Source organism: Macaca thibetana, chromosome 16 (genome assembly GCF_024542745.1).
Source record: "Macaca thibetana thibetana isolate TM-01 chromosome 16, ASM2454274v1, whole genome shotgun sequence".
In the NCBI taxonomy this organism is placed as follows: Eukaryota; Metazoa; Chordata; class Mammalia; order Primates; family Cercopithecidae; genus Macaca; species Macaca thibetana.
Window position 1 is genome coordinate 18888137 of NC_065593.1, and position 18615 is coordinate 18906751.

General features: G+C 50.2%; 1 protein-coding gene and 1 pseudogene across 4 annotated transcripts in view; both read left to right on the plus strand.

The window, feature by feature from the left end:
• Window positions 1–4721, plus strand: part of METTL16 (methyltransferase 16, N6-methyladenosine) — an 89211-nt gene extending 84490 nt beyond the window's left edge. For all 3 annotated transcript variants that reach the window (XM_050763557.1, XM_050763556.1, XM_050763558.1), the window contains one exon: window positions 96–4721. In XM_050763557.1, coding sequence (XP_050619514.1) covers window positions 96–719 — 624 coding nt within the window. In that variant the 3' untranslated portion in view covers window positions 720–4721. The remainder of the gene's footprint in view (window positions 1–95) is intronic.
• Window positions 4722–4737: 16 nt separating this feature from the next.
• Window positions 4738–15671, plus strand: LOC126938269 (uncharacterized; annotated as a pseudogene). Its single transcript, XR_007720053.1, has 4 exons — window positions 4738–4753; window positions 5079–5290; window positions 5978–6033; window positions 13432–15671. The product of XR_007720053.1 is annotated as an uncharacterized LOC126938269 (transcript).
• Window positions 15672–18615: the final 2944 nt, after the last annotated feature.

Consider the following 18615-nt stretch of genomic DNA (forward strand, 5'->3'; position numbering starts at 1 on the left):
ATAACGATCCTTCTCTCTGTTTTCTTTTTTTCATCGAGAGTTTGGAGAGAGGGGAAAAGTGATTTCCCATAAAATTCTGTTTTTCCTCCAAACAGGTCCAGCATAAACGAGTTCCCTGTGGAAAAGAGGAAGTTAGCCTTTTCCTAACGGCCATAGAAAACTCCTGGATTCATTTAAGGAGGAAGAAAAGAGAGCGAGTGAGACAGCTGAGAGAAGTTCCTCGCGCTCCCGAGGATGTCATTCAGGCCTTGGAAGAGAAAAAGTCCACCCCCAAAGAGTCTGGCAATAGCCAAGAATTGGCCAGGGGCCCCCGGGAGAGGGCCCCCTGTGGGCCTGCTCTGCGGGAAGGCGAGCCTGCCGCTGTGGAGGGCCCATGCCCGAGCCAGGAGTCCCTGTCCCAGGAGGAAAACCCGGAGCCCACGGAGGATGAAAGGAGTGAGGAAAAGGGAGGGGGGGAGGTTCTGGAAAGTTGTAAAGGCTCTAGCAACGGAGCCCAGGACCAAGAGGCTTCTGAGCAATTGAGCAGCCCAGTGGCTGAAAGGGGGAAACGGCTCCCAGGAGTGGCTGGACAGTACCTGTTTAAGTGTCTGATAAACGTTAAGAAGGAGGTGGACGATGCCTTAGTTGAAATGCATTGGGTTGAGGGCCAGAACAGGGATTTGATGAACCAGCTTTGTACCTACATACGGAACCAAATTTTCAGGCTTGTTGCCAGTTAACTAGAAACTTCTTGCACAGTTGGAAAAGTGTTTATAGTAACTTGCTTTGCAGTGGCCTGTGGGGTGGCAAGAGGAATCCTACCAGTGGCCCATTAGTAGCATTATGTGGAATTATCTTCAAACACAAAAACCAATGAATCTGTCACCCACCTCCCCCCACCGCCTTCCTGCATTTTGAGTTACAGGGAGTTGTAGCGTGGTCATTTACAAGGAGGAATTGCTGTCATCAGTAACAACAAAAAGCCCTCAGTAAACTCCGAGGGATTGCAAGCTGGCTCAAGCTGCCCCTCAGCTTTGGACTGCTTCAAGGCCAAAAGGGTTGTTTGTGGAGTCTGGGCTGGGCAGCACTGCCTAGAATGTCATGCTCTCTCTGTCACCCAAGGGTGTTTCTTGAGGAGGGGTGGCTCTCTCTGCCTCCAGTTGGAGGCCCTGGTACCCGCTTCTAGGTCACTCTTCGAGATGGGACCTACCTTGCGTCAGTCCCACGAAGGGAGCTAGCCTTGGGTGGGTGGTGGGGAATCGGGGAGAGAAACCCTAATAATCCTAGAAGGAGGAGCAGAGTCTGGGGAGTACCCAGTAAATGGCACATTCCTGACACTTGGCTGTTTTGATGTTTCTTATTTCAGAAGCAGAATTAGGTAAGCAAAACCCCCGGGTCTGACTGAGGCACACAGAAGGCACCCGTACCCCCACCTCCAGCCTGTTGAAAGTACCATTTTATAGCAGTTTTACTACTGTATGATTTTTGTTTGGACATTTGAAGTAGAGCTTGTTTTGTTTTTAATATAAGAATATTCAAAAATTAAAAACCAGTGGTCCTATTTGAATCCTGGGGTTAGCTGAGTGAGCGGCTGATGACAGAAATGAGAAATGGAACAAAATAGTATATGCCGTAGGTAGCTTAAGAAAGTCTCAGATATTTTGTTGCTGATCAAATACTGTTTTTTGTGGCTTCACTTGTAATCCCCTCTGTACTTACCTACTCACATTGGAGAGTTCTGAGGCTGGAGTAACCGTGTCCTTAAAACACGTTTCTAGTTGGAATGCCAGGGTTCAGTAGCAGTGCCCCCGGAAAAGGGGTGTCCTTAAAACACGTTTCTAGTTGGAATACCAGGGTTCGGTAGCAGCCCCCCCGGAAAAGGGGTGACCTTTTGCTGTGCTTGACTTAACAGCTCGATGTTGCATCAGCAGCCTAGGGTTCTCTTTAGACTAAAATCTTCGCCAGGGTTCCTTGCCATCTGCTAAGAAGACTGGGGCTGAGTAGTTAAGCCAGCCTTCTGAGAGGTGGCTGTTGGTTAGGACAGGAAGCTGGTGACCTTGGCATATCTTGGCATCTGCTAGATCAGGCCCTTAGCAGAGACACAGGAAGTGGAACTACTGTGCTTTCGTTTGGCTGTGGAGCTGGAGCTAGAGAAGACAGCATACTGACCAGTGGCTTTTTGATTGTTTTGAGAGGGAGTTTCACTCTTGTCGTCCAGGCTGGAGTGCAGTGGCGCGATCTCAGCTCACTGCAACCTCTGCATCCCAGGTTCAAGCGATTATCCTGCCTCAGCCTCCTGAGTAGCTGGAATTATAGGCACGTGCCGCCATGCCTGGCTAATTTTGTGTTTTTAGTAGAGATGGGATTTCACTATGTTGGCCAGGCTAGTCTCGAACTCATGACCTCAGGTGATTCACCCACCTCGTTCTCCCAGAGTGCTGGGATCACAGCCGTGCGCCACCACACCCAGCCTCTGACCAGTGTTCTTAACTTGGTCCGTGGACCTCCAGAGAGTCCATATGCCTCCTAGAGTTACTTCGAAAAGTTCTGTGAGCGTGTGTGTGTGTGTGTGTGTGTGTTTCCTTTTTCCTGGAGAGAGGGTTCCCAGAACCCTCAGACATAGACAGAGGGGTCAGTAACCCACTAAGGGTTAAGAATCATTATTCTAGTTCAAGCATTCATGTGTCAGGCTGCAAAATCCAATACCCAGGGTCACACAGAGCCAAGATTCAATTCAGGACCGTGGATTCCCCTGGTCTAGTAATTTTCTGCTGTGCTAGCCCACACCATCCCACTATCCTTACCTCCAGTGAATATCACATTTGAATCCTTTGCTGGACCCAAACCTAGTTTCCTTGGTATAATTTTAGGATAATTGGTTAAGTAGCAACTATTCACTCAGTAAGTAGTAAGAACTTATTGTTTGCTTGTTTCATTATAAAAGAGTGGCACATGCTCATCAAAGATTTGGAGAAATGAAAGTCAAAACAACAAAATCACCGCTAGTCCCAACCTTCTGTAACATAACCACTATTGGTATTGGCGCGTTTCTTTCCAGTCTCTCTATAGATGGGGTGTGTGAGTGTGTGGGTTTAACTTGGGTTGTGCTCATGCTGCATATTCAGTTTTATATTCTGGTCTTTTTTTCATTTAACATCTTACGAGTATTTTTCCATGTTACAACAGGAGTGTATTGACTTATACTCCTTGCCTGTTCAAAACGTCTTTCAGGCACGGCACTGGCCTTTAAGTCTGTCTTAGGGATTTCCAGAGAATGCTCCGTGTACTGAAGCACAGACGGTGTTTCTGTGTCTCAGTGTGTTTCTGTCCCTAGGTTTAAGGCTTCATATCATGGAGGAGATTTTATAGATGTTAAGCTAATGATCTTAGAGTTTTAAAAAATCTGTGACAGTGGCCCACGCCTGTAATCCCAGCACTGTGAGGCTGAGGTGAGCGCATCGCATGAGGTCAGGAGTTCGAGACCAGCCTGGCCAACATGGCAAAACCCCACCTCTACTCAAAATACAAAAATTAGCCAGGCGTGATAGCACGCACCTGTAATCCTAGCTACTCGGTAGGCTGAGGCAGGAGAATCGTTTGAACCTGGGAGGTGGAGGTTGCAGTGAGCCGAGATCATGCCACTGCACTCCAGCCTGGGCGACAGAGTGAGACTCTGTCTCAAAAAAAAAAAGAACCTGAGTGAGACGGTCTCAAAAAAAAAAAAAAAAAAAAAAATCCATGAGCAGGCCGGCTTTCACAGTCTGGAGCTGAGTGCCTTCTGTGCATTTGGATGTCTCCATTTCCTTCCCTGAGAAGATTTTCTTAGACTACCTAGTGAGAGAACATTGAACATATTTTTGAAAGGACACCTAAACATTGTTTTGGTCGTGCATGTGCTTTATAATTGTGGGTTGCGTCATTGCATATACCTCTGGTACAGGTGGCAAAGGTTTTCTTTGAAGAAATAGGTTATTGACTCATATGTCATCATCTTGAGTGTTACTCTCCTTACATGTCCGGACGTCACATTCATGTTGTTGGGTTGGCATGAAATTAAATCTCTGTGGTGTGACCCTAAATTCTCTTCTGGTCCCTAGAATCGGCTTCTGGTCTCTTGATAACGGAAGTGGAGACAGAAGCTGACAGAAGCTGAGCCTGTTTTCCAGGCAAACTAAAGCTGCTTTTGTTCTTCGGAATCTGCTTTGCCTCCGTCAGCTTGGTTCCTTCCCCACACATCCTGGCCGCACAGTCCCCACTCCAGACCTCTGCTGCGTGTCCTGGCAGGGCTGCGGCTCTGCAGTGGCCTTTCAACTCATCCGAAGCGTCGTGTAGATTAGTATCTATTTTTTATAAAACATAAAGCCCTTCCTCTCGATGGCAATCGAAGCTTACCATGTGAGCACTCGAACTTCTAAGTTCTGACAGGAATAACAAAACTGCAAGGAGTGGAAAAGACGGAAAAGCCTGTGGGGAATCCAAGGCCTTTTGAAAGAAGGGAGCCGATGACTTCATGACCAGCTCCCCGAGCCCCTCCTTTCTGCTGCAGCCGCGGCATTTCCCTCCGTGGCCACACGAGGGCACCCTTGGCCCTTTTATCAAACGCCTTCACTTCCCCGTGGGAATGGAGACAATTGTGTCCATGGTGTTTTCTTGAAACACCCAGTTGCTACCCAGATTTGTATTTTTCTGTAAACAGATACATTTTCACAGAAATAAAATTTGAAAAATAAAAGTAGAAAGAGGCAAAAAACACTAGCCATGGTCTCTTTACCTGGTATAATCCCTTTTGACCCTTTAATGTTTTTTTCATGGTCCCAGCTGACTATTTTTTCTATTCTTTCCGGCTGTCCTTCTACTCTAGAATATATCCAGGTTGGGCCAGTCCTTTGGATCAAGTTTTTCTTGATATCTAGTTAAGATACTAGAGGGGAAAGGCTGAGCGATCTTAAAACAGTAACTTTCCAAAAGCCTTATATTCCAGGAGGTGTCATACCAGGATCTCCAAGAAAGCAGCTGGGTTCAGTGTTCTTTTGTTGACCCTTGTTTGGGGTTTCTCTGGTTGGCTGGCTGACATGCATGTCGTGTGTTGCTTATATGAGAAGGTGAGGGTTCTGTGTGGTGTAGATGCTGTCGGTTAGCCAGGCCTTGCTTCTCACAAGGGGCGTTTCTGGGTAGAACGTGGATCTTACTCACCCTGGGGTCTGTGTGGGCTCAAGGAGGATCCCATCTCCCCTTATGTGTCTGGTACAGGATCAGATGTGGCCGCCCAGCAGCTGTGCACGTTGGGAGGAGGAGGGTCCAGGTGGGAAAAGTCAAGAGCCCTCTGGAAGAAGGAGCATTTCAAAGGTGCAGCAGTTTTATGGCGATAGAGGGGTCCCCTCAGGAAAGGGTCACGGCCACATGGTTTTTAGGGAATTTGGTGCACAGGAGACTTGGTTTGCTGGATGGGCGCTAACCTCGGTGAAACCCAGAAGAGGCTGAACAGAAGGAATTGGCTTCTGCCTCCGGCGGGCAGCGCTGATGGTGTTGAACCTTCCTAGTAATCCCGAGTACACAGCTCGCGGTGTGAGTGCCAGCACAGTATGAGAGGCCTGTGCGGCGCCCGCCCCACTGACGACGGGCGTCACGCGTGCCCGGCGTGCCTGCTCTGCTCTGTGACATTCACATTCACAGCGGCTGATGTTTTAAATTGCTGGTTGGAGCAGCTCATGCTGCCTGGCGGAGGCTGTGCTTTGTGCTCCAGGGACTACGTTGTGACTACGGAACGCCCTTGCCCCTCGAGGGGCCCTTGGAGGTGTGGCCTGTCTGCCGCTCTCAATCCAAGCAGAAGCTTGGGGTTCCTGAGGGAAGAGGAAGGCTGTGGGTGCCTCCCTCACTGGGGACCCGAGAGGAGAAGGGGTAGAGGAAAAGTACAGTCGGACTTGGCAGAACTGGTTCACAAACGATGCTCTGCGAGGGCCGGCAGGTGTGGGCCAAGCCTCTTTTCCACCCGCCCCGGGGGAGCGAGGCACAGGAAAGAGCACAGGCTTCCCCATTCAGACCTGGGTTCCCGCCAGTTCCACTCCTTGCACGGGGTAAGTCTGTTTCCTAAGCCTCGTCTTCCTCATGCCAAAGATGAGGACGCTCGCTTCGGAGTCAGAGCTGCGCTTAACTGCGAGAAGGACTGAGACCCCGGAAGACGCTGGAAACACTGGCTCCTCTTCTGATTCTTTGAATTTTCCGTTTCCATTCAGAAAACCTTCCGTCAGTGGACTCAGATGAAAAGGCTGAGACCTCACGTGTACGCCTGAGGTGTGAAGTACCACCCTGACAAGGAGCAAAACCCATCCTTCGTGGGATGCAGGGAGGACGGGGGGCCGGTGTTGATGGTCCACCTTCCACCCATACTGCCTCATTGAGTAACCCCGTCAGCCTGTGTGATGTTCCTGCGTGGTGGTGGCTGAAGGAAAGGGAAGCTCAGAGAGCGTCCGTGACCTGCCGTAAGGTTATCCACAGAGCTCGGTCATAGAAATGGGATTCGAACTCAGGTTCAAGAAGCCAAGACTGGGCTCTTGTGCCAGAACTCAGAAGTCTATGGCTGCTCTTCGTGTGGAAGACACACTTCCAGGCTCGTCTGACCCACCTCTAGGGACGGCGACTGCAGTGATAGGACACAGGGAAGGAAAAAAACATCTTTCACCTTCACAGTTTAGCACTTTAAGGTAATATTATCTTCCAACCTATGATCAGTGAGTGACATGTAGTCAGCAGAATTACTTAGAATTCTTCATTTATGCTACCAGATCTTCACGGAACTTTGTATTTGGCAGCAGTGCAAATAATGAAGTAGTTAGTGAAAGCGCAAAATAAAACATCTAGTCAAAGTACATGTTGGACCAGCATCAACAGGAAAGAACTGATTATTAGGTAAATTATTCTTTGGCAATACATAATTGTATAATGAAAGAGAGGTTTAATTCTTTTTTTTTTTTTAATAAGGCAGCTCCAAATATTTCACTTACGGAACAACACAAAACTGATGTGCTTTTTGAGCTTCCTGGAGAAGGTAGCAATTGCCAGAGAAACAGCCAGGCCTCCTCCCCAGGCAGGGCGTGTGAACTCGTGTCAGTCTGGGAAGAGGAAAGGCTGCCTGCCATCTGGTGGACCCATTCAGGGCATGTGGCCCCAGAATCTAAAAACCAGAGCCAGGAAGTTCCCAGCTGGGGCACTTGGCTGGCCCGAGGAGCCAGTCAGGCCCCAGGGAAATGGCAGCTTGTGCTGTCCAGAGAGAATGAGAATGCCGCCCAGAGGGCACTGCTGAGCAGGCCCCCTCCTGGGACACTGGTGAGCAGGGGCCTGTGGCCAGAGACTGGCCATTTGGAAACTGTGTCTCCTGCTGGGAAAAGGGGAGTCCCTGTCTGGTCTGACACAGGATCCTTACCTCACACGTTTGTCCCAGGATTCCTGCCTTCAAGGCCAAATGTGGGGTTGTTTTGAGACAGAATTTCACTCTTGTCGCCCAGGCTGGAGTGCAATGGCGCGATCTCAGCTCACTGCAACCTCCGCCTCCTGGGTTCAAGTGATTCTCCTGCCTCAGTCTCCCGAGTAGCCCAGATTACAGGCACCTACCACAGTGCCCAGCTAATTTTTTCTATTTTTAGTGGAGACAGGGTTTCACCGTGTTGCCTAGGCTGGTCTCGAACTCCTGACCTCAGGTGATCCACCTGCCTCAGCCTCCCAAAGTGCTGGGATTCCAGGCGTGAGCCACTGCGCCTGGCCGCCCAAATGTGGGTTTATTTGGGGGCTTCATGGAGCAAACTCTGGCCGTATTCAGTGAGAGCTCTGGGTGAGCACAGACGACGACTTCATTCTCAAAGGAAACCTCTCAGCCGGGCGCAGCGGCTCAGCCTGGAATCCCAGCAGTTCTGGAGGCCGAGGGCAGATCACCTGAGGTCAAGAGTTCAAGACCAGCCTGGCCAACATGACAAAACCCCGTCTCTACTAAAAATACAAAAATTAGCTGGGCATGGTGACGGGCGCCTGTAATCCCAGCTACTTGGAAGGCCGAGGCAGGAGAATCGCTTGAACCTGGGAGGTGGAGATTGCAGTGAACCAAGGTCACACCACTGCACTCCAGCCTAGGTGACACAGCGAGACTCTGTCTCAAAATAATAATAATGAATTAAAAAATAAAAATACAGTGGAGTGGGCCGGGCGCGGTGGCTCAAGCCTGTAATCCCAGCACTTTGGGAGGCCGAGACGGGTGGATCACGAGGTCAGGAGATCGAGACCATCCTGGCTAACACGGTGAAACCCCATCTCTACTAAAAAATACAAAAAACTAGCCGGGCGCGGTGGCGGGCGCCTGTAGTCCCAGCTACTCGGGAGGCTGAGGCAGGAGAATGGCGTGAACCCGGGAGGCGGAGCTTGCAGTGAGCTGAGATCCGGCCACTGCACTCCAGCCTGGGCGACAGAGCGAGACTCCGTCTCAAAAAAAAAAAAAAAAAAATACAGTGGAGTGGCTTGTGTTCAGCTCCCCCTAGTTATTGCCGTGCTAAAATAGGTGCCCAGTGTTGCTGGATCTTCTGATGTTTTGAGGGAAGCCAGAAATCCAGATTTGTGAGAAATTTGCTTAATTGTGAACCCTGACAATTAATTATTTTATTAAAAATGTAAACCAGCTGGGCATGGTGGCTCACACCTATAATCCCGGCACTTTGGGAGGCCGAGGCAGGTGGACTGCTTGAGGCCAGGAGTTCGAGACCAGCCTGGGCGACACGCCAAAACCCCATCTCTATGAAAAATACAAAAGATGAGCTGGGTGTGATGATGCGTGCCTGTAGTTCCAACTACTTGCGGGAGCTGAGGCGGGAGGATTGCTTGAGCCAGAGAGGTCAAGGCTACAGTGAGCCGAGAGTACTGTAGCATTCCAACCCGGGTAACAAAGTGAGACCTTGTCTCAAAAAAAAAAAAAAAAATTGCGGTAAACCATTTGTTAGTGACCACTTCTGCCACCAGGGGTAAAACTGCCTGTGCTCTCGCTGCCTCCACTACCCTCTCCTCCCTGCAGCTACTGGTTGGCTTGCTGCCTGTGTTCCTGTTTTAGGTTCCTTCCTACCTCTTGAGGAATCCCAAGGAGTCTACCCATGGGCCCGCTTGCCCTTTCTCCCACTGCCGGCTGACCTCATCCACGCCAGTTACCTCAACCACTCCTCATACATTCATTGTGCCCAGATCCAGACCCGTCCTGAACTTCCAACGTCCTCATTCCTCACCCCCTGGCCCATGGCCGTGTGAAACTCCTCTGAGAGTCTGCACCTGCTTCTCCGGTCGCCTTGCTGACCATCCACCCAGCTCTCCAGAGTACAAACCTCTGTTCTTCCCTCTCCTTTCCCACCAGGTCTAAAGTCTTCCACTAAATCCCACCCGTTCCACCTTAGAAACGTCTCCCCAGTCCAGCCCAATAGAGCTTTGTAATGGCATCAACGAGTTCTGGGGAGCTTCAGAGTAAAGAAGTAGAAAGAGCAGATTTAGGTATTGTGGGCAGAGAACAAGATGAAATCTGCTTTGGGGAGTGAACTGGAAGCTTTCAAAAGAAAGAGTAGGATGGGAAATAACATCCCACAGGCAGGGGAGTTAGCTGAGATCAAGAGATATGAGATCCCAAAGAATGGGAGGCCCTTTCTGATACAGGACAAGCCAGCATTTTCCCCCTTTGACAATTTCAAGGTTTTTTTTTTTTTTATTCTTAGTCTGACGATTTTATTTTTAAAAAGCAGGACAAGCCGGGCGCAGTGGCTTATGCCTGTAATCCCAGCACTTTGGGAAGCCGAGGTGGGCGGATCGCTTGAGGTCGGGAGTTCGAGACCAGCCTGACCAACATGGAGAAACCCCGTCTCTACTAAAAGTACAATATTAGCCGGGTGTGGTGCGTCATGCCTGTAATCTCAACTAAGTCGGGAGGCTGAGGCAGGAGAATCGCCTGAACTGGGAGGCAGAGGTTGCGGTGAGCTGAGATCACGCCATTGCATTCCAGCCTGGGCAACAAGAGCGAAACTCCGTCTCAAAAAAAAAGCAGTACATTTTCATTATAAAAATCGTAGAAGGCTAGGCACTGTGGCTCACACCTTTAATCTTAGCACTTTGGGAGGCTGAGTCGGATGGATCACTTGACCTCAAGAGGTCAAGACCAGCCTGGGTAACATGGCGAAACACCATCTCTACAAAAAATACAAAAATTAGTCGGGCATGGTGGTACACGCCTATAGTCCCAGATAGGAGGCTGAGGTAGGAGAATCACTTGAGCCAGGGAGGTCGAGGCTGCAGTGAGCCATGAGCGCACCACTGCACTCTAGCCTGGGCGACATGAGACCCTGTCTGAGAAAAATTTTAGAAAATATTGAATGACACTAGAATTATACTATTCAAATTATTTTACATTTTGTTGTCTTTGTATTTTTATATGTATTTTTTTTTACATAGAAAATATGGATCATATGGTACCTTACTGTTTTATAATCTTTTTCATTTAGTAATATAACTTCTTTCTTATTATAAAGTTAACATGTTTCAGAAAACTTGTAAAAATAAAAATTAGTGGTAGCCACACTGCCCAATGACAAGCCCTGCTAATACTAGCAACCCTGTTTTCTTCACATGCTGTCGGTTTTGTGAGCATTGCTTCAGCAAGCCCACTGTTCCTGGTCGGAAACTTGGATTTTCTGGTTTTCACTTTCCTTTATTTATTTTTATTTTTTTGAGATGGAGTCTCGCTCTGTCGCCCAGGCTGGTGCAGTGGCGGGATATCAGCTCACTGTAAGCTCCGCCTCCTGGGTTCACGCCATTCTCCTGCCTCAGACTCCCAAGTAGCTGCGACTATAGGCGCCACCTCGCCCGGCTAGTTTTTTGTATTTTTAGTAGAGACAGGGTTACTCCATGTTAGCCAGGATGGTCTCGATCGCCTCTCCTCGTGATCCACCCGCCTTGGCCTCCCAAAGTGCTGGGATTACAGGCTTCACTTTCATGATTGGTTTCATTTTCATTATTGTAAATAGTGCTTTGGTGAATATCTTTGTATGAAAATCTTTATGGCTGGGCACAGTAGCTCACCCTCTAATCCCAGCACTTTGGGAGGCCCAGGCAGGCAGATTGCTTGAGCCCAGGAGTTTAAGACCAGTCTGGGCAACAGAGTGAGACCCCATCTCTACAAAAATATAAAAACTTAGCCAGGCATGGTGGTGTGCACCCATAGTCACAGCTGCTTGTGAGCCTGAGGTGGGAGGATCCTGTGAAGCCAGGAGGTGGAGGTTTCGGTGAGCCGTGATTGTACCACTGCACCCCAGCCGGGGCAACAGAATGAGACCCTGTCTCAAAAAACAAAATAGAATTAAAAACAATAAAAATCTTTATGCATTTTTCTTATTTTAGGATATATTTGCAAAAGAATTCCTGAGGCAGAAGATAGGACTCTTTACATAAAAAGTCTCTTCCTGCGTGATGAATTTGCTCATAAAACAGTGTGCTCATGGACATTTCCGTGAGTCTCTGCTTTCACCACACCTCTCGATAGCACCAGCAGGCTAGTTTTGAAAAATTCTTTATCAATTGATAGGCAAGAAATGATTTCGTTGTTTGAATTTGATTGTGGTATTGGCAAGGCTCAACTTTTCTATATTTCTTTTTTTTTGAGACGGAGTCTCGCTCTGTCGCCCAGGCTGGAGTGCAGTGGCGCGATCTCCTCTCACTGCAAGCTCCGCCCCCCAGGTTCATGCCATTTTCCTGCCTCAGCCTCCAGAGTAGCTGGGACCACAGGCTCCCGCCACCGCACCTGGCTAATTTTTTGTATTTTTAGTAGAGACGGGGTTTCACCATGTTAGCCAGGATGGTCTTGATCTCCTGACCTCATGATCTGCCCGCCTCGGCCTCCCAAAGTGCTGGCATTACAGGCGTGAGCCACCACGCCTGGCCTTCTATATTTCTGTGTTAGCGCTCATACATCTATTGTTTGATTCGTTTCTGTTCAGTTCATTTTTCTATCCAGGTGCTCTTTTTCTTACTGAATTGCAGGGCCACATCTTGCTAAGATATCCCTTCATTTTGCTGGGTTTTCAATTTTTTTAAATTTTATTTTATATTTTGAGATGGAGTCTGGCTCTGTTGCGCAGTCTGGAGTGCAATGGCGTGATCTTGGCTCATTGCAACCTCTGCCTCCCAGGTTCAAGCAATTCTCCTGCATCAGCCTCCCAATTACAGGCACGCGCCACCACTCCTGGCTAATTTTTTATATTTTAAGTAGAAACAGGGTTTCACCATGTTGGCCAGGCTGGTCTCGAACTCCTGACCTCAGGTGATCCACCGCCTCAGCTTCCTGAAGTGCTGGGATTACAGGCCTGAGCCACCGCGCCTGGCCCATCCCTTCATGTTGTCATTTCAGGCTGGAGTGCAGTGGTGCGGTCTCGGCTCACTGCAAGCTCCGCCTCCCAGGTTCACGCCATTCTCCTGCGTCAGCCTCCCGAGTAGCTGGGACCACAGGCGCCCGCCACCACACCCAGCTAGTTTTTTGTAGTTTTAGTAGAGACGGGGTTTCACCCTGTTAGCCAGGATGGTCTCCATCTCCTGACCTCATGATCCGCCTGCCTTGGCCTCTGAAAGTGCTGGGATTACAGGCGTGAGCCAGCACGCCCGGCCCCTTTTTTTCTTTTCTTGAATGATGATTTTTATTTTTATAGCTTTGAGAGGTAATCAAATCTACCACACTGTGTCTTTATATTTTCTTGGTTTGCCTTTATGGGTGGAAACTCCTTCACCACCCTAAAGCTGAAAAATGTTTTCCTATATTTTATTACGGCTATTTTGGTTTTATTTTTTACATTTAGCATTTGAATTTACATTGGTGTATGGTGTGAAGTTTAAGGACCTGTCTTTAACAAATGGTTCCGCATTGTTTCAGGGTAGCTCATCAGAGAGGTGGCTGGGAAGCTCTAGCACTCCCCCCTGAGGTGTCCCTGATGGCACAGGGACTGGAGCAGGCTGGGCAGCAGCGGTGTGTCCTCTCCCAGTGGGCCCTGGGGCCTTGGGGAGAGATCTCATAGTGCACCTGCAGCTGAGCCCTGGCTCTGTGGCATCTGCTCTGGGCTGTGCAGCCAGTGACCAGACACCGCTCTTGGCCTTGCCTCCGGAGAGAGCCTCATTCCTGGCATAGGCCGCTGAGCTCTTAGGCTTTCAAGATTGGACCCTACAGCCTTGCATTTGGGTGTGAACTGGGGCTGCTGGGACATGGACCTCAGTCCTTTGTGTGGGGCATGATCGCATTGCAGCCCGTCAGTCCTGGGAGGCGCCTTCCCTATCACCATGTCCCCACCCCTGCGTGATCCAGCGGACTCTTGACTCCCATGGCAAGACTCCACCCTGCTTTACTCATAACTTCTGCCCAGCCCCACTCCCTTGACCTGAATTGGTTTTGCTGTCATAAAACCACCCCTTTTTTCTGTAAAGGAATCCCTGACATCCTCGTCCATCTCCTGTGCCTTTCCGCTGGGTCAGCCTTCTCCCGCCACGCTTCTAACCCGCTGCCACCGGCAGCTCCACTCTAGCTGCAGGGCCTGACTGGGCTCTGGTTTCTCAGAAGAGCTCAGAGGACCTGGCTCCTCCCTCTTTGCTTCTGAACTGCATTTCTTTCCTTATTACTCAGTGTCCACACCCACGGTGGCTGCCTGGATAAAAATCTGCCCCCTTCTCCCGTCACCTTTCATGCCAGACAAAAGCCCCAGTAAGTAATGGCGACCTACCCAGGTCCGGCTAGCAGCTCTCCATTCCTGAGGGGCCTGGGGCAGAATGGGGTCGTGTGAGCTCCTGGACCCCAAGTCTGATTCCCTTTCCCTGTCTTCCCGCTCATCTGCTAAGCTTGTTGATTGGGTGCCACTAAGCAAAGTGAATGATGATTCTTGCCTGTAACTAGGAGGGGTGGAGTTCCCTCTCCATCTTCACCCACTTCTGGGAGGCTTTCAGGGACTCACCACCCCACACTTGATGCCTGGCCCAGACAGCCAAAGAAGAGGACCAGGCCGCTTCTCAACCCAGCTGACGCTTGGCAGCTTTGTGACCTCGGATACACCTTCTCTTGGGAGGCCAGGCCCCGTGATCCTAACTCTTCAGCTATGACATCATGTGAGGCTACAATTTTTTTTTTTTAAGAGACAGTATCTTGCTATGTTGCCCGGGTTGGTTTTGAAATCCTGGGCGCAGGCGATTCTCCTGTCTCAGCCTCCCAAGTAGCTGGAACTTAGGGCGTAAGCCACCGCACCCACCTTCTGGAAAGGACATGAATAGGGAAGTGGAACTTGATTGGACCTGTTCTGTGAGCTCAGGAGAGGTCCTCTGACAACTCACTTGGGGTGGGGAAAGGAGGTAAAGAGTCCTGTGGAAACCTCTGGCTGTGGGGACCCCAGTTCACTGATGATTGAATGGGTCTACCTCTGTCAAAGGAGTTCAGAGTCCCACTCATCATTCAGACTGGGGGAATCAGGCTCAGCTGACTGGCCCAGCCTTAAATCCACTGAATTTCTTTTTATCTCTACATAGAAAAACAGGATTACAGTCGCTTCTCAGTGTCCAGTGAGGATTGGTTCCTGGAGCCCCCCGAATACCCGTCCAGGGGTGATGCTCAAACCCCTTGTGTGTAACCTACACGCATCCTCCCTTATATCCTTTAACTCATCTCTGCGCTCCTCAAATACCTCATACCATGTAAATGCTGTGTAAACAGTTCTTGTGCTGTGTTGGTTTTTTAATTTGTATTATTTTTTCTTGTGTTTTTAAAATATTTTTCTTTTCCTGAATATTTTTGATCCACGGTTAGTTGCCTCCATGGGTGCGGAACCCACAGACACGGAGGCTGCCTCTACTCAAACGAGCACGGCGGCGCCCTCTGGGTCCTCCTGTGGTCCTGTCTCTGGTGCTGCGTCCGCACGGCGGCGAACAGCAAAACTCATCTTTTGCAAATGATCACTGTGGAGCGGAGTTCCGCTCTGTGACCTTTCGTCCCACTCTGGCTTACCAGAGGTCCCCTGGCCGTGGCCACAGCATACCTAGCCTAGTGCTTGGCACCTCAGGCACACAATAAATCTTTATGAAATGGATCTTCTCTGGTATGTCTCGAGTATACTAGTCTTCTGTTGCTTCCTCTTCGTCCTGCAGCCAGCTTCCTCCCATGGGTCTCGTTTTCATGATGGCATGTGAAAAGCTTCTCAGCTGCTTGCAAACGACGAGACGTCAGGCTTGAAGGGTTGGGACACCTTCTGGGACCTACTGTGAACACCTGTACTTTTGGCTTCACGCCCTTTCCCCCATCTCATGACTCAGGCTTTGGAGGGGTCGGCACTGATTTTAGTAGCTCTGGGAGTTGATACTTTGTTGGGTGAGTGGTGGGGGGATAAGAAGACAGTTTCACTAAGGGGATGTCTCTGGCTCAGCATATTAAAAAATTGGGGAATTGGTGCTGCTTATTGTGGTTGGTGAAAAAAGAATAAAAGATTAAAAAATTGGAGGACATAACGAAATTTGAACTGGGGGGTGGGGTGCACAAGACCTGGGGAGGAAGCCTGAAAATGGAAAGCGTCTCTTGAGAAAGTCACCATGATGGACAGCCAGCTTTTCTCCTGCTCAAAGGTACTAAGCACCTAGAAGCCATGAAGAAACTTAGGAACAGCTGGGCGCGGTGGCTCATTCCTGTAATCCCAGCACTTTGGGAGGCCGAGAGGCAGGCGGATCACTTGAGGTCAGGGGTTCGAGACCAGCCTGGCCAACATGGTGAAACCCCGTCTCTACTAAAAATACTAAAAATTAGCCAGGCGTGGTGGTGCATGCCTGTAACCCCAGCTACTCCAGAGGCTGAGACAGGAGAATCACTTGAACCCAGGTGGCGGAGGCTGCAGTGAGCCGAGATCACACCACTGCACTCCAGCCTGGGCGACAGAGCGAGACTCCATCTCAAAAAAAGAAAAACTTAAGGAACACCTTTTTAGAGACTGCTGGCCTTTGGATAATTCCCCAAACCTGCTAACCCTTCTGCTGAAACCAAAAAGACTTACTTCTCTTTCTCTTGAGTGAGTACAGTTGCCAGCTTCTATCCTGGCTCCACCCGACCCGCTTGGACAGGAAGCTGGGGCTAAAATGCTGAACAGCCCTCCTATTCATTCCCCTCTTCTTTCAGACCCTCACATCCCTGTTTATAGGTATCTCCCACCCCCACTGTCCATTCCCCAACTGGGGAAAGCTTGGTTGATGAAGTATTCTTTTTGGCCATTTTCAGGTTCCTGTACGCAACAGGCCCAGAAACAGCCTCCCTGCCTTCTTTTTTTTTTTTTTTTTTTGAGACAGAGTCTCTCTCTGTTGCCCAGGCTGGAGTGCGGTGGTGTGATCTCGGCTCACTGCAACCTCTGCCTCCTGGGTTCAAGTGATTCTCCTGCCTTAACCACCCCCAGTAGCTGGGATTACAGGCACCCGCCACCACGCCCAGCTAATTTTCTTTTCTTTTTTTTTTTTTAAGTAGAGACAGGGTTTCACCACGTTGGCCAGGATTGTCTCGAACTCCTGACCTCAAGTGATCCACCTGCCTCGGCCTCCCAAAGTGCTGGGATTACAGGCGTGAGCCACCGCGCCCGGCCTGCAGCCTCCCTTCTAAACCCTTGTTTTTGCCTAACATCCCCTGGCTGCTGTCCCCACATGACCCAAATAAACAGATGATCATGTGAAGCCAGGAAGGCTGTTTGTTTTAAATAGCAAACATCTCCGCTAAGCTCTGGAGCAGATGGGGTATTGGGGGCAATGGAGAGGCTGGCATTCAAATCCGTGTTCACTCTACTCTTACCTCCTGCTTCCTCACCCCTGAAGCCAACAGCGTCTTAAGAATACTGCTTTTCAGAGAGGTGCCTACTTAATGGTATAGACCTGGGCAATGACAAAGAAGAGTACAGAGAATTAAACCTCAGCCTTCAGCAGAAACTCCAGGACTGCCCGAGTGCATGGCCACCTGAGGACAGCAGGGACAGCTGGACGGAGCACTGCGCACCACGGCGCTGACCTCACACAAAATAAGAACTTGCCCGACAGCATTATCTCAGGTCACTATCACATACAGATGCGGCTCCACTTAGGACGGGTTTCACCAGCCATAATCGCATCCCAAATCGAGGAGCGCACGCTAGATTCTCTCTTTTACAACCATTGCTAACTTGAAAAGTCCTGTGTCGAGCCATCACAAGTCAGGGACTGTCTGTATACTGTTCAGAGTCCCTGTTCCACTGCCGCCTATAATATATATTGCCTTTTAATTTCCCATTTTCTCTAGTTGTGCAAAGGCCCAAGCATACTGGTGGCAAGTGACAGACACCTTAAAGGAAGCAATGTTGGAGCCAGCACAGATCTAGCCTTCCCAGCAAAGGGGCATCCATTCCTTGGGGAAGAACTGGGCTGTTCCGTTCTAATCCGCCTTTGCTCCAGCTTCGTCATAAGCAAAATCAGTGGCACCTACCTGGACATTTGTGTGTGTGGCGACCTCTCCATGCTCGCCTCTAGATGCTGGGGCATTAAATGTGAAAAGATCAGAGGCCTCTGTAGATTAGCGCTGGCAAACAGCCCCCTTCCTGTGGTTCACGAAGTTCTTGATTTCCAGGATCTGTGCAGATTTTTTCCCCCCAGGATGCATTACGATGCCCTCAAAGGAAAGGAGCAAAGCCAGCAAACATTTTGCCCTCTTTCTATGTTTCTAGCTCTCTTCCAACCAGTCCCTAAAATAGGAACGCTCCGAGGGTGCCATGTGACGGAATGGATTGGCAGGGCGGCCTGCCTCTCCGCCTCATGAAGGTTTGCTTTCTGGTTCTGTGTGATGGCGAAGCCGCGGCTGTGGAGTTCTAAACCCACTGACACTGACTGCCCCTCACTTCTTGGACCGGTTAGCAAAGAAAGGGGCCTGGGGACAGAACTGAGGGTACTTCCCCCGCACTGGCACAGCACAATCGACATGCTCCGGGATGCTCCAAAGTTTTCAGCCTCCGGGGGTCTATCGCTGCCGCTGTACCAGTGGGGTTCGTGTGGCTTCCACCGAGGAAGCAGAACAGCAGAGTGGGGTCTCAGCTGAAGATTTCTGTTGCCCCAATCACAGTGTATTAAGTGGTCAGGGTTGCTATTCCTCCCTGCCATTTTTCTAATTGCGGGCCCTCCCCCAGAACTGGCTTCAGAGTCGTCCCTGGGGTCAGGGGGAGTGCTCCCCCTTTGGGGGAGAGGAGCAGGTGGAATACGGAACGACCTTAGACGAGTCCTTGGCCGTCTCGGCCTCAGTTTCCTTATCTGTTAAGTGAGAGGATTTAGGGCCCGCCGGCCTCGAAGGACTAACTCTCCGACTGCACCCGGGCTCCCCTAAACACTCGCGCCAGGAAGAAGCAGGCGGGCGGGCGGGCGACGGGGTCCCTCCCTCTGGGAAGCGCGGTTCCAGCCGGACGCAGCGGACCCCGCCCCCGCGTCCCGCCCACTGCCGGTCACCAGGCGCGGGGAGGGCCGGGCTTCCGCCCTCCACGTTGTTGTTCCCGATTTGGGCCACGCCCCCAGGGCCTTGGCTGCGGGCGCTTCGTGTTCCCTGCCCGGGTCCCGGCCCCAGAGCAA